Raw genomic sequence first — 14,968 nt, forward strand, 5'->3', positions numbered from 1 at the left:
CCATCTCTGTTCAGTGCAGCAATCAAGATGCAACCTCCAATTAAAGCTCTCACAGCTCTCGTTTTTGGCACATGACAGAAGACACTGGGCAGAAGGTCTGATCCTTGGAGGCCCATCTGTGTGTCCCCAGGGCCACAGCTTAAAACCAGAGCACCAGTTCCCCAGGAATGTATGTCACAGTGTTTATAATTCCTGCTTGGTCTTGCTACCTGTGTCCTAAGCACCACAAACGCTGGATTTCATATTACCCTGTTAAGATTTTGCAAATGGACTGATGAGCGATGGATATTGACTGAAATTTAAAGTAGGTGAGACTGTGCTGTGGAGCAGAGAGGAGAGCTTTGCTGTGGCTGTAACAAGCCCGAGCTGTACATGTGCACATCATCCTCATGGAAAATCCTGTGCCAGGTGCTGTGCAGCGCTGGGAGCATCCCAAATATGCTAGAGAGAGAGGAGCTGAGGGCAAGAGATGAGAAGCAGCTAGGATGTGATGGAGAAGAGCATCCTGAAGTCATCCCTTCAGTGCTTTGAGATTCCTTTCCCTGTATCTGCATCGTTGATACCTTCTGAACTTCTGTGCAGGATTTCCTTTTCCTACTGCTGGTGTCAGCTTTTAGCCTTGGGTTTATTAGCCAAGTTTTTTGCAGAGGAGCGTCAGCTCCTGCATGGAGCTGGTGACCTTCACGGTGGTGCACAGTCTGGGCAGGGAGCAAACTCATCTCTCATCTTCACACCCAGCTTTAAACAGAGCTGGCTTATGTGTTGTTGCAACCACTGCAAGTGCATTTTTGGAAACAAGAATTTACTGCCCCCATTATTCTTCAGAAAATGCTCCAGTATTGTGAGCCACATCTCCAGCAGATAGACACTGCTGTAATTGTACCAGCAGCAGTGGAGTGACACTGATTCATATCAGGAAAGGCTTTGGGCCGAGCATTTCCCTTTGTTGTATTTCCTGAAAAACATAAATCATACCAGGTAACTACAGGGATCAGTCTTTAGAAAACACTATGGTCATTCCTGTGGTGAAAAGCATATTTTGGGAAATCTCATAATACTTTATAATAATTGGAAGTGCTTGTATTTCCTCTGAATGAGGGATTTCAGATTAGATCCTGATTTCATACCTGTTTTAGGACTGATGTAATCCTGGTGGCAGAGTGTGGTTAGTACTGACCTATACCACTGTACAGTAAGGAAGATTCATTCTCCATTTCTCCTCTGCAAAATCCTGAAGATAATGAAAAGGAATAAGCATGACTAAGCCATTTTAGATGTAAAGGGGAAAATAGTTAATTTAATATATTACTGAAAGGAACCACGTACATGAGAAATGGTGATCCAAAAATGATTTAAAACCACTAGATAATGAAACTGACTTGAATATTAAATATACATAAATAAAACATTTATTATACTTCTCAATGCCTTTATTATTCTTCACTATAAATATGTGCTATCATAACCCATGCACTGTCTTGTCACTGCTAATCAGCCTGAAGGCCAAAGGTCATTTTTCTTTCAGGCCATTAATTTCTCACAGTTGCAAAACTGGTGAATGATTTCTTGCAGGGAACAATTAGAAGGAGTTACAGGCAGAGGAAAAACTATTATAAGAGGTTTAAGAATCAATTCTTACTACAGAAAAATAGGAAGCCATATAGAAAGAGATATATGGTAATGTTGAGTCATATGGGTTGATAATGACATCTCTCTGCCGAGATAGAATTACCTCCTCTCCCAGCAGCATCATCATTACATATCTCATGCCTGTGATCAGTACGTGTCAAAATCCTTCATATTGACAAATGTGCTGTCCACTTGCATCTGTGGAGAATGTTTTAGCAGCTGAGTGATTATGAATCAAACCCCAGAGCTTACAGCCCCTACTGCCTTGCAATGCTTTCCCATTTGTTGCCTGACAAGTAAATGTATCTTGACTTCCCTCTGAGATTTTTTTTTTGCAGCGTGTTTGATAAAAGACATTTGGCAAATTGGCAGTGGTACCCTGTACGCTGCAATTTGTACTGAGCATTAGGAGTCTGAGCATGAAATGAGAGGGCAGGCTACGGGCTGAAGGGAAAAGAAACACCAAAGCCAGAGCTAACCAGCTCCTGAACAGTCCTGTCCAGAGACAAACATGCAATTCATCCCGTTAAAATAACAGCAAAAGGAATCGGAGTCGTCCTTGTGGATTCAGAAGAATGGGCTGCATAGCATTCTGCTAGATAGCACTTGATTAATGCTGTGGTTTATGATGAAGCAGTGTGCATGCTCATGGTGTGGGGTCTTCACTATGCCCACCTTCAATAAGTGCAGATCTTGCATTTGTGTCGTTTATTTATTTTTTCCCATTTGTTTGTGGTGACAGTAGGAGGCAGGCGGCTGCTTTAACCTGCCAGGAGGCTCAGCAGTGATCTTCAGCTCTCCACATGACAATGTTGGGAGGTTTTGGAGCCATTTCTTGTGGTCAATTCCAGACACTTTGAAGGAAAGCAGTCTCCAGAAATTATTTAATACCCACTCCCTGAAAATTAAAGCCTTTTAATACAGTTGCAGTAAGAGGCAGCATCCCAAAGTGTGTAGGGTTTACAAGCAAATGAAGGTAAAGTAGCAGTATTAAGAGGTTGTAAGAAAACCTGATGGGCATCTAGTGGGTAATGTGAATGAATACATAGCACCAAACCCACCAGAGCTTCATTTCTGATGCATTTATGTCATGGCATTTGACTCTGATCTGCAGGAAGATTTGACTGAAGGCTTGGATGAGATTGGGATAGTGATGGAACTTCTTTGCTTTTTGCAGCTATTAGTGAAGCTGGAGTGCATATGAACTGTCCTCTGCAATATTTATCCTCGGCAAGCCCATAATTTAAAAGAGACAGAAAGTAGGAATTCATCTCTTACTGAGTTCTCTATTTTTTTTCTGTTGATTTGGTCTAAAATGGCCAGTGGTTTCAGTAGATAGGCTGCACACTCATACCCACCCACGGTGTGGCTGCACTGCTCTATTTCTATAGATGTCGAGGCTTAGAAATAACGTGGAATGAACACTTTGTATGGAAGCAGCTTTACCTATGTCCATTAGAGCAGTTCTGCTGTGTGCCGGTCTTGGAGAGAAACACAACCCATCGCAGCAGCTATGGGGGTTACTCTGAGAGGGACATCATCGTGGCCACCACGTTCCCTACTCTGCCCAGTAGTTCTTGTGACTGCAGCTCTCCATTTGGTATTTTGTCTGTTGTCTTGGAAATCCGTGCCCTTTATGCTCAGCGTTTTCACCTCAGTCAGAAAGGCACAGCGGTACTCACCGTGGTGGCTGTTGTGCCATCTTCCGTTGCAGATGTCAGCTATAGAAAACATGGCCGAAAAGCTGGAGAGTTTCAGTGCCTTGAAGCCTGAGGCCAGTGAGATGATCCAGTCAATGCCATCCATGTTCAACTTCCGAGCCCCGCCAAGCGCCCTGCCCGAGACCCTCCTGCGCAAGGGCAAGGAGCGCTACACCTGCAGGTAACGACACCAAAACTATTACATAAACAGCTCCTTTCCCAGATTTCCTCATCACTTTCATACTCACGAGTGTGCTTTCGTTATTTATTTTTTATTTTTAATTGTAAACTACAGAATTGTTTTTCTCGTGTTCTCTCTTTGACATCCAAAGCAATCAGCGATAAAATAGATGACTTACTAGGGCATAAGCGTAGAGACTTCAAAAAAACAATGAAGGTGATTGTACATCCAACCAAAATGAATGGGAGCTTTGTCAAGGAGAGTAGAATTAGCTGTTTGAAGGCTTGTACGTCATGTAAAAAAAAATAAAAATGCAGTGTTATAAGTGAAGGGATGCCATCTTCAAAGCCATCATGTGAATCAACCACCAGCCTTATTCTCGTGAGAGCTGTGTGTTCTGTCCCCCTACAAAAGTGGGATGAATGTGATTAACAGAACTGGAATGATTATAAACTGAATATTAATACGCTTCTTAGATGACCAGGGAGGGCTCATAGCATCTACATATAGACATGTAATATCTGTATCTGTCTACACGTATCTATATTATGTATTTTATATTAATTATTTACTATATATATATCATTTATATTTATGCACATACATATATATAATCATTATTAAGCCTGTGACGTATGACAGATTTTGGAGAATGGTTTTTAAATGAAGGTCTCTGTATCACCTCCAGAATGTGCAGGTGTTTGTCACTGGCATATTGGTTTATCTGATCTTTGTGAAAGGATGTAACCTTCTTTCCAGACATGTTGTTATAGAAATACACCTTGATGGATTAAATCCTGGAGTCTTGTCAGGTCTGATCCTATTCGTTGCACAAAATGATGTCACGTCTGCTGACATGTAGAATTGGCTGAAAGGTTTGAAATTTGCTTACATTGAAGTCGAAATCCGAGACCTTAATAACATCAAGATCCTCGTGATTCCAAATCTGAATGTGACAGATAAGCACTTAGTGAGATTAGAGATTTTGTGCAATCTTTGGAACTGGTATGTTTTCATGTACTGTTTGCTTATGCAGAAAAAAAAGGCTGTTTGGTGCCAGCAATTCCAATTCGTTCTTACCTGTGCGTATGTCTCAATCACTTCCATTTATTTGATGCTTTTATTGAAGCATCATTACACCAAAGCAGTGCCAGTAGTAACACATAGCAGTGATCCCGTTTGGGCTGTGCCTGTAGCACAGCACAGCCTGGAGCAAAGCAGGCACAGGTTGCATTGCCTTACGGAGCCTTTTCTCATCACAGATACTGTGGCAAGATTTTCCCCAGATCTGCAAACCTAACCCGTCACCTGAGGACGCACACTGGAGAGCAGCCCTACAGGTACCACAGCCATTACACACATCGGTGGTCGTGATGCGGTCGGGTGAGCAAAGTGGAGGCGTGTGCAAGAGTGGATATTAATGGTGGCTTTGCTCAGTGAATTCAGGGCTGAGACACCATTGCCATTGGGAAAGGCATGCCCCCATGGCTGTTCCCATGTGCTGCTGTCATGTTAAAGCATGCGATGCTGGAGAGATGCTCCAGCACCACTCTCCCATTTGCTCAGCTCTGGCACCTTGTGCATGAGTCTGAGCCTTTTAAGTTGCCCAGGTAATCCCCTCTGATACCAGCAGGAACATTTTGATGCAAAACTTTGGAAATCTCATTGCTACCCACCATTGCAACCCAACTTCTTAGCCAGAAATAGGCAGCCCCTTGTAAGCAGTGTTGCCTGTGGTCACGCAGGTCACTGTCAGGAGGGCCTGGTATAATCAGCCACCCAGGCACCATTTGCAGTCCTGTCTTTGCCATGCAGGATGGATGGCACTTCAGAGTGAGTAGGGTGAAGTGATGGTTACAAGAGGGCTCACAGCCACGTTTTTGCCCTCCAAAAATCAAGTGGGCTTCGATTTGAGTTTGTTTCTTCGTTTTGGTAAGAATCTCTATAGTGTTATTTTCAGCCTAAAGTTGGATGTTTCGTCAGTCATCTGATTTCTGAAAGGTCCCAGTTGCAAAAACATTACTGTGTTTATATGTTTCCTGCCTTATCTGGATGCTTTTGGAGGTCTGAGTAACCAAAACCCATGTGGGTGTACTCTCTCGTAGATAAGGATATGTATGAGATATTTTATCCAGGACAGTTACTCACAGAAACGTGTATGGAAGCTTTGCCTTATTAAAAATGAAAGATTAACTTAAATAATCTGGAAAGAAGCCAGCTCATGTTCCAGTAAAACAAATGCACAGATTTCTATATTTTATGACCTGTAAAGAGCGGGCTAAGCTCATTGTTTGGGAGGAAACAATACGGTGTTGTTTCTTGTGTTGTTTTTTTCTTTTCTGTTTTTTGTTTTTTTTTTGCCTCCAGTCTCTTTGGGAAACGAGATTCACATCTAATTTTATTGAAGAAAAGTCTTGATGTGTGCAGTGCTTGTCCGTGACATAAAAGCCAGAAACAATTAGTAGCGTCATGGGCGATTTCAGTGCTAAAAAATTGACGCCATCGGCGAGCACAGGAGACGTGTAGAGGAGTACGGGAGGAATGAAAGATTGGGAAACTAAAGTGGTGAAGACTGCTGGCTGGTTGCCAGCAGGAGAATTTGGAATACTTATAGTATGACTTAGTAATGGCTTAAAGAGCAATACAGTGAAGGCTTTGGGGACTCCAAATCACTGCAGAGTATGAAAATTGATGCCTCTGGTACCAGAGTGATAGACTAAACTACTCACATTGGCACAGTATTAAAGGTTGGGATTGTTTATTGCTGGTTTTTGCAAGATAACCAAATTTCCTCTGGGATTAGCAATCAAGCAAGCTAATTCCTCAAGAAAAGATTTAATCACACAGTATAATTTAGAATAGGAAAAGAAATAGCCCTTTTTACCTTATTTGAGCATTAGAAGAAATCTGTTTCATGTTTTATCCAAAAGTGTTTAATTGTATTGTATTGGCAGCACATGAAACAATAGAGTTATTGCTCTACTGTTTTCAAACTTCCCAACTTTGCATGCAACAGTTTTAAAAACATGGGAATCAATTACCCGAGCTAATTCGACACCATTAACTCTGAATTATTATGCTCATTCCTAAGCACAGTATTTAAGAGATGAAGAGTAATAAGAATTAAAGCTAAAAAAAACGACTGTAAAAGTGATGTCTTCTTTCCAAGAGCATGGCTCTCCAGTTACTCAGCCAGAGTTTGAGTAGTTAGGCAAATCTTGTAAGGTGCTGCATGTCCCCTAGGGCAAATCTGACATTTTAAGCAACTAACAAATGCTTTTCTCTCCACCTGTTTTGCTTTTTTTAGATGCAAATACTGTGACAGGTCCTTTAGCATATCTTCCAACCTGCAGAGACATGTCCGTAATATCCACAATAAAGAGAAGCCATTCAAGTGTCACTTGTGTGACAGGTGTTTTGGCCAACAAACCAATCTTGACAGACATCTAAAAAAGCACGAGAATGGCAACATGTCTGGTATGTATGCCTTTTCCCTTTCCATTGCCCCTGTGTGCAGCTCATGTATGCATACAAGGACTTTGCATTCCCATTCAGTGCTGACTTTGAGCTCTGAGAGTGTCAATAGGCACGAGTTATTCTACACTGTCTGCTCTGGTGAGGGGATTTTTGGAAAATACATAATTGTCTAAGCTCTGCAGACATTTAAAGTGCTTTGAAAATCCCAGCATAAACTCTACCCTTGTATAACTTAATACCACTGGATGATGACTTTTCTTTTGGCTTTAATTAAGCCAACCAGAACATTGTGAGAACAGACTGGGAAAATTGGTTGAATCCCAGTGATTTGGCTGTCAATAGACATCCCAGCTTTAGAGTCTCAGAGGGTACCCTAAAAGATTTTCTTGGCACACTGTAAAATATTCCCACTGTCAGGAGTTGAAAATCCCTGTGATGGAGGTTAATGCCCTAAGGCAGGTTTGTCACCTCCCAGCAGCAGCAAAGGCAGTGGTCTGTACTGAGTATCATTGGTCTGGTTTAGGTATCTGCAGGGTTTCATAAATCCTCTGCAGACTTCTCAGTCGACTTTTTGCTTCAGTGGAAGTAACCAGGTACGTGTACTGAAGGCAGAGCTGTCTGTTGCCCAGTTCACAAAGATGTCTGCCTCTGTTCTCTCTCTCGGTGCTAAGAAGCCTGGATGATTATGTCAATGCCTGCTTCATACTTCATGGAAATCTATATATTATCTACATAATTGGTGACTAAAATTAAGTTCCATTTGCTCAGTTCAGCTGTTGGTCTAGCACGGTTATTGAATGATGGTACTGAAGCTGCAGGGTAACAGGAAAGATATGTGGAAGCAATCATTTAGTTTCAGTTTGATTTAGGAAAATAAATGTAGAATATTTAAATGAGCAACAACAGAAGGCCTTTGTTTCTCCTGTTAAGGTACTGCAACGTCTTCACCTCACTCAGAACTGGAAAGCACAGGGGCCATCCTAGATGACAAGGAAGATTCTTACTTCACAGAAATTAGGAATTTTATTGGAAACAGCAACCACAACAATCAATCCCCCAGAAACTCAGAGGAGAGGTAAGTCATGACTTACACAGTTCACAGCAGAACAGGTGAACTCTACATCCAATAGCTAAACATGGGAGGATTACTTAAATGTCATTTAAGTGTGTAGTTAATAAATTCTTAAATGAAGTGGAACGTTACATCTAAAAAGTCCTGTTCTGCAGCTAACTTGGTGCCTAGAAGGAGGCTTGCCACCAAGAAGTCAGTAAGGCTGTGATGAGGTGAAAACAGCTAGTAAGATTTATTAAGCATACATGTTTCAGTTCTTTTAAGCCACTAGAAGGGAGGCCATTTCTAAGTATTTTCAGCTAATAAAAATTATAGCTAAGCTAAAAAGGCTGTAACAGGGATACACGTATCAACTATACATATTTCTGCGAGACTGGTTTTGCTTTATGAATTATTTATGCTTTTGCGCTGGCATTTCATTATCGACATCAAAACTTTCTTAGCGTTGGTGACAAACTTCACTGTCTTCTCAATTTCCAGATGTCTTTGTGAGGGAATAAAAATGGTGGACATGACAAAATTTCCCTGCAAGTATTGGATTAAGTGATTACATGCATATTCAAATTTCATTCCTTCTTGATTGGCAATGAGGGCTTGGGATTTTTTCTTTGCACATCTGGTCTCAACATGTCCTCCAACAGGAAGTCAGCAAAGTGAAAAGGTTGCTGGGTTATGCAGTGTTTCCTTTCTAAATTTGGCACTTCAGACTGCTTTTGATGGATATTTTATCCCTGGCAAATTGCTGCATTTGAAAGCATAATTAGAGAATCTGTTTTCTTAATCACATGGCTTTTGTTACTTTGGTTGTAGTCCATCTCCCTTTCATTCCTTGCAGCCTCAATCGAGCATAACAAGCAAGTTGGCTGCCCAAGCTGTGCTCAGCGATTTCTTATATCTGCCTATTTAAATAAAAGATGATAAAGAGATACTGCTCTGATTAACTTAGAGAGGGGGGTGGCTGCTCCAGCTCTCCCGACTCTGGATAGCCTCAGATTTTTCAATGCTGTGATACAAACAAACCATTCCCTGGCTGTTTTTAGTGCTTGTGACAATCCGCTGGAATTTGCACAGAAAATAGGTGAGACTGTTGTGTTCAGGAAAATGATGCTGTCGTGTAATAAACCATCTTTCACTTGTGTGTCCTCCATAAGAAAGTACATCTGTTACGACAGTGAGTTTTATGCTGATAGGCCTCATCCTTATCTAGCTAAAACTTTTGCTCTATTCCATATTGTCCCACACAGTTTGAAGCACACACAGCCTAACACAAACTGTGGCCAGACAAAAACGTTTCCATTTTTGTAACTGTATTCCTGGAAGAGTAGGGACCTTCTGCACAATTAGAACAATGGCTGAATCAAGGCCTCCATGCTACGTAAGGCAGTGGAGCCCATAGGTTGGTGGTGTGCATTCACGTGCCCCCATTGGTTCGGCCCTGTCGTATCCCTGGTGCTGCTGGCCTTGTGTTTGCTGATGCCATAGCTGTGCTGAGTATTGTTGGCACTCAATTAATGCAGTGGATGTGATGCAGCTGCAGGCAGGCCCAGTCCTGTTGGCTGAGGCCATTAGCAAGTATGCCCCTACTACAGTGTGGATGTTATGTCCTTGATACGCTTCCGTAGGAGGTAGTTAAGAAAAGTTTGAAAGCAGTGTACGAAGCAAAGGGTTCTCCATGTACTCATTTCATAAGAGTCAAGACTTCTCATTAAAAATGTTTTGTAAACTTCAATTCAGTTCAATCAGTAATGCAGTTCAGTGTGGAGGCAATATTACAGGCAACTCTTCAGGTCTTTGGCTGAATCACTTAGGTTCCCATGTATGTAATCCATACGTTCAGTTAAGTAATATGGCTTCCAAATGGATGGTGGTGTGCAAAATTAATAATGCATGTAATTTTGACATTAAAATGCTGAACACAGTATTGGATGTCACTGTTGAAAATGCCAGATCTGATTTTTCAGAGTTTCTCGACCCCTGCGGCTTCTGCTAAAAGTCAATGAGTTGTTTTGCCTAAACTATGTACATGATTGGAAATATGAGATGAAATAATGCGTGACAAAATTTGGAACGGATATTTGAACATCCCTCCTCTTCAACAGTAGTTTAGGCTCTCAGGATGACAGGAAAATCCCGTGCTGATTGCACTGTAATGCCCCACTGATTTCTTGTGGCATTTTCTACGATAATGCCTAAGTGTCTGAAGCCCCAAAAGATAGATAATACAGGTGTTTTGTTGTGTTTTTTTTTCCCCTGGGAAGTTATGTTATTTTACTGGTATGTCCTTTTTACATCCGACTCTGACATTCTGCTGGTACGGAGCTTTCATGAATGATCTTCGATTATTACATTTGTTTCTTTTGCTTCTTTCAGAATGAATGGCAGCCACTTTAAGGATGAAAAAGCCATGGTAACCAGCCAGAACTCGGATTTGTTGGATGATGAAGAGGCAGAAGATGAAGTAATGATGGACGAAGAAGATGAAGAAAGTGAAATTGCAGGGAAAACAGTCAAAGAGCCTGTTACAAGTGACATACACGAGGGGACTCCTGAGGAGGATTATGAGGAAACGAGTACTTTGGACATGAACTGCAAAGCTTCCCCTGGCAGGTTGGTTCCTTCCTAGTATTGGTTTGCTCAGTACACAAATAAAAACAATAAACCATACAAGAGTGCCAGCACCAAACTGTGTGCCGTGGGAACCTGTCCGAGGTAGCCAACTTTTCTGTTACGATAGCAACATGCATCCGTGTTTTGGTCAATACCAGCCCTGTTTTCAGTCTCTTCATGCAAACTGTGGCCTCTAAGGGGAAAAATAAGTTTGCTCAGGGATCTATTGTCATGTTCTGGGTGAGACAGGAAATGTTCATGGGAGATATGTTATCTGCTCCTTAAACATACCCTTATGTCCCGTAATGGTCTCATGAAAGGCTGTGGAGACACCAGAAAAGAGATAGCCTCTCCCACTTCAGCTCCTGCTGCTCACTCTTTCCTCTTTAGAATAGAAAATGTGGTTCCTTTTGTTTCGGGACCATGGTTCCACAGTGCAAGGTGGTTTACAAGCCTATAAAAGGAGGAAAACCAGAGGTGTTAATCTGAGAGGAAGAGGGATTGCAGGGAGGATCAGCCTTAAACACCAAGTTGGTGGTGGTGGGCAGCACTAAATGTTACCAAGGGTGGTTTGGTTAACTGCAGGTCACCAGCATGACATCAAGGGGCTCTGGGGGCTCCTTCAACCCTCCCGCTTACCAGACTGCTCTGAGCACATGTGGTTTTTGGTGCAGATGATTCAAAACCTGGGAGTAGATGTGAATGCCTGAGATGTGTTGAGCAACGGCAGTTCACTGGCAGCCTCCAGTTAACTGATGTTAAAAGTCCCTATAACCTCTGTGGTGTTTTTGTAGGTATAAAGAGGAGGAGTATAATAAGACTGGACTTTCAGCTTTGGACCACATAAGGCACTTCACAGATAGCCTCAAAATGAGGAAAATGGAAGAAAATCAATATAGTGAAGCTGAATTGGCAGCTTTCAATACTTCCCAGCTGCCTGAGGACCTAAAACAACCATTGTACAGGAAATCCAAATCCCAGGTAAAAGCTTAACTCAGTTAAAATGTTATTGTCACCCAATACCTAAAGGATTAAGCTGTTAGTCTGTGGCAGGCAAAGCCATTTCAGATTGGTCAGGCAGTGCTGGGCTTCACCTCCATAAATCTGAGCATCCCTCAGCTTCCCACTGCACTCCCACTACAGAGTGAGACAGCACAGGGTGCTCTGGCCTTAATACCAGGGGATTTTCATAACTTCTTCATTGCTTTTCTTCCTGTCTGCCACCTGCAGTGATAAAGAAATCTTCTCCCTGCTTTCTTACATCCCACGTGTTTCTATGGATGCCATGCAGTTTAGCTGCAGCCCCGGGGGTGCAGCTTGGTCTTCTGGCTGGCTTGCCTTTCTGGTGGTTTTGTTAAAGTCTCTTAGTGTTACCTGATCTAGGTCAACAGCGTGATGTAAAACCAGTGATAACTGAGCTAATGTTCACGCGGCATTTCTCGGATATCCATAGGCGTTAATTAAAAAAGGGTTGTTTTAGACCCTGTAAAAGATTTCCTGCTGTAAAATCTGCAGAGTATACCTGAGGAGAAGGCCGCAGCAGAGGAGACTGTGGTGTTTGGGGAAATACTACAGCAACAAAAAGATAATGTGATTCTCCAGGCTCTGGAAAAAAGCTGGAGTGCCAAGAACATGAAGGCAAACGAGAGTCATTTTGGACCTTGTATTTTATCACCATTTTTTTTCAGAGCTTCGTGAAGCCAGAGGAAAGCTCAGATAATTCATAGTGCCAGGGAGTCAAAAAATGTCAGTGGGAATGTTGACAGTGGTTTTACCGAACGCGCTGTGATTTTGTTATTTTTCATTGATCTTGGAAGACCGGTTGTGGTCTGGAAGACCTTAACCACGTGGAAGTTGCACAGCTTAAAGCTCAGAGAACCTGCAGCACAACCTCTTCTTTTTCCTTCTGTCCCCATGCAGGCGTATGCCATGATGCTCTCTCTCTCCGACAAGGACTCCCTTCATTCTGCATCCCACAATTCTCCCAATATGTGGCACAGTATGGCGAGAGCTGCTGCGGAATCCAGCGCCATCCAATCCATCAGTCACGTATGACATTGTGAAGTCTTACCAAGAATGGGACCAAGTCCAAACCAGTAGTAGCATGGCTCTTTCATATATGACTATTTAAAAGACTGCTGAGCAGAATGCCTTATAAATCTGCAGGGTCACTCATTTAAAGTCTGGTGACCTTAAACTGAATAATTTTAAAAAGAAAGAAACTATTTATTCTCAATATTTTGTTTTGCACAGCAAAGGCAGCTGCTGACTTCTGGAGGATCAATGCGACTTTAAAAAAAAAAGTTTCAGTGGATTATGTAAACTGGGGCCGGGAAAAAGTGTCTTCCAGTTCACCTGGCTTTGAGAGGCAGGGCCAGAAGGGTTAAGACTGCATTGATACACACATGGGCACTCCTTTAAAAGTAGTAACTGAATTGATTTTCTTTTTGTATAAATTAGTTTGACACAGGATTGGGAACAGTTGCTTTTATGTACAGATCTCTTCATTAAAGCTTTATGCATTTTAGCCCTTCAAGAGAAAGAAAGAAAATAGTTCTATCGAATGCGCACTATCCATCGTAAATGTAGAAAGAAGTCACAGGGAATGTTTGGTTCTCTCCGTAATTCTTTTGCCTTCTCAACTGCATTGTTAGGAAAAATAAAAAAAGACTAAAAAAAAAAAAAGGAAAAACAAGGAAAAAAAAGAAAAAGAAAACACACACACACACACAAAAAAAAAAAAGAACGATGAGAAATACATAAGAGGCTTTGTGTATATTGTAAACTATGAGTGTTCACTACTCCAAGGAGCTAAATCATCCAGATAATTCCGTGAAAGCACCGCGTCCATCGACAGCACCGCCAGTTCCAATCATTGTGAGGAGATTTTAAGTTTAGACAATCACGTCACTGCTTTGTTGCGTCGCTTCCTTTCCCCCCTTTCCCTCTCATTTCTTCTTTGTGTTGTGCGTACCATGTATTTATTTGTTGGCAAACAAATGTTTGTTGATTGAAATAGCACTGTTCCTGTAACAAACAGCACTGCTCCGAGTCCCCCACCGCGTCGTGATGTAGGCACCCGTGTGCTTAGAAAAGAATACACACGGGGTGAACCGATCTGTGTATATGGGAGTGCAAAACAGTGTTTGAAATTTTCTTCCATTCCTCTTTTATTTTATTTTTTGTTCCTTTTAATGAACTAAATAACTAATAGATGCGACTTAGTTTTGGTTTTTGGTTTTTTTGTTTTATTTTTTTTTTGTAATACAGTAAATTGATTCAATTGTATAAACAGTTATAATTTCTTCATGAAAGCATGATTCTTCTGATTAAGAACTGTACCCAATATTTTATGCTGGTTGTCTGCGAGCTTGTGTGATGTTATGTTCATGTTAATCCTATTTGTAAGATGAAGTGTTCCAAATTTATGTTTAAAAAAAAAATAAAGAACGGAAGGCATTCGGTTATTTTTGGGGGTTTTTTTTGGCCTTTAGTGAGGGACCAGATTTCTTTTTCCTTTTGTTTATAATCTCATTTTGAAATAATCGGCGAGTTGAGGTACTTTCTTTAAACGCTTTGTACAATGTAACTGTTATGCATTTCAGTACATTACTATGGGAGGATCGACTTAAAAAAAAATAAAAAATAAAAAATAAAGGACTACAAAACTGAAGGAACCTTTTCCCTTTTGCTTCTTTTTTTTTTGTTTGTTTGGTTTTTTGGCTTTTTTTTACACTTGTAGAGGGCTCAGAGGGGACAGTGAGGAGTCCCTCTCTGTTGTTCTGCAAAGTTGCCCTTTGCAGTTGCGGCACACAGCTGTCCTTTGAGTTTAAATGTCTCAGCAGTCTCTTTTTCTTGCAGTATGACCAAGGCTCGCTGTCACCAGATGGAAGGAAGCTGGCATAAGCTCGTTCTCATGGTCCCAGTAACTGCATGCAGACAAACCGGTGCTGTTCGGTGGCAAAGGAGCATGGAGTGGCTATGATTTGTGGGAGGTTTGGTTAAATTTGGCACCAGTGAAGCTAAAACTACTTCCAAAGCTGGAGGCCTTCAGTCCAGCACAGGGACATGGGAAGGTCCTGATGGCCACAGCCGCTGAGAGCAGCACAGCTGTGTTTGCTTGTTTAATGCATAGAGTTCTCAGAGCTCTTTAGGTGCTAAGTTCCATTTTGGGGTACCAGGATGTTCTTGCCTTCTGGTCTGACTCACTTGATAACCACCAGGCAGCAACATGAGTGCTGGCATGGCAGCAAGGACAGGCACGGGCTGCCTCAGTTGGCTCTGCCAGCTCCCAGGCACCGA

The 14,968-nt window shown here is 41.8% G+C and overlaps 1 protein-coding gene across 8 annotated transcripts in view; it reads left to right on the top strand.

The window, feature by feature from the left end:
- MECOM (MDS1 and EVI1 complex locus) overlaps positions 1-14,348 on the top strand; it is a 295,256-nt gene extending 280,908 nt beyond the window's left edge. For 7 of the 8 annotated variants that reach the window (XM_065748453.1, XM_065748455.1, XM_065748454.1 and 4 more), the window contains 7 exons: positions 3,344-3,510; positions 4,773-4,850; positions 6,818-6,987; positions 7,918-8,062; positions 10,430-10,666; positions 11,461-11,647; positions 12,587-14,348. In XM_065748453.1, coding sequence (XP_065604525.1) covers positions 3,344-3,510; positions 4,773-4,850; positions 6,818-6,987; positions 7,918-8,062; positions 10,430-10,666; positions 11,461-11,647; positions 12,587-12,721 — 1,119 coding nt within the window. In that variant the 3' untranslated portion in view covers positions 12,722-14,348. The remainder of the gene's footprint in view (positions 1-3,343; positions 3,511-4,772; positions 4,851-6,817; positions 6,988-7,917; positions 8,063-10,429; positions 10,667-11,460; positions 11,648-12,586) is intronic. The other variant, XM_065748457.1, reaches the window with a different exon arrangement.
- Positions 14,349-14,968: the final 620 nt, after the last annotated feature.

This window comes from Cyrtonyx montezumae, unplaced genomic scaffold, assembly GCF_038088225.1.
Source record: "Cyrtonyx montezumae isolate F1298 unplaced genomic scaffold, pur_monq_1.0 scaffold_5, whole genome shotgun sequence".
Classification (NCBI taxonomy): Eukaryota; Metazoa; Chordata; class Aves; order Galliformes; family Odontophoridae; genus Cyrtonyx; species Cyrtonyx montezumae.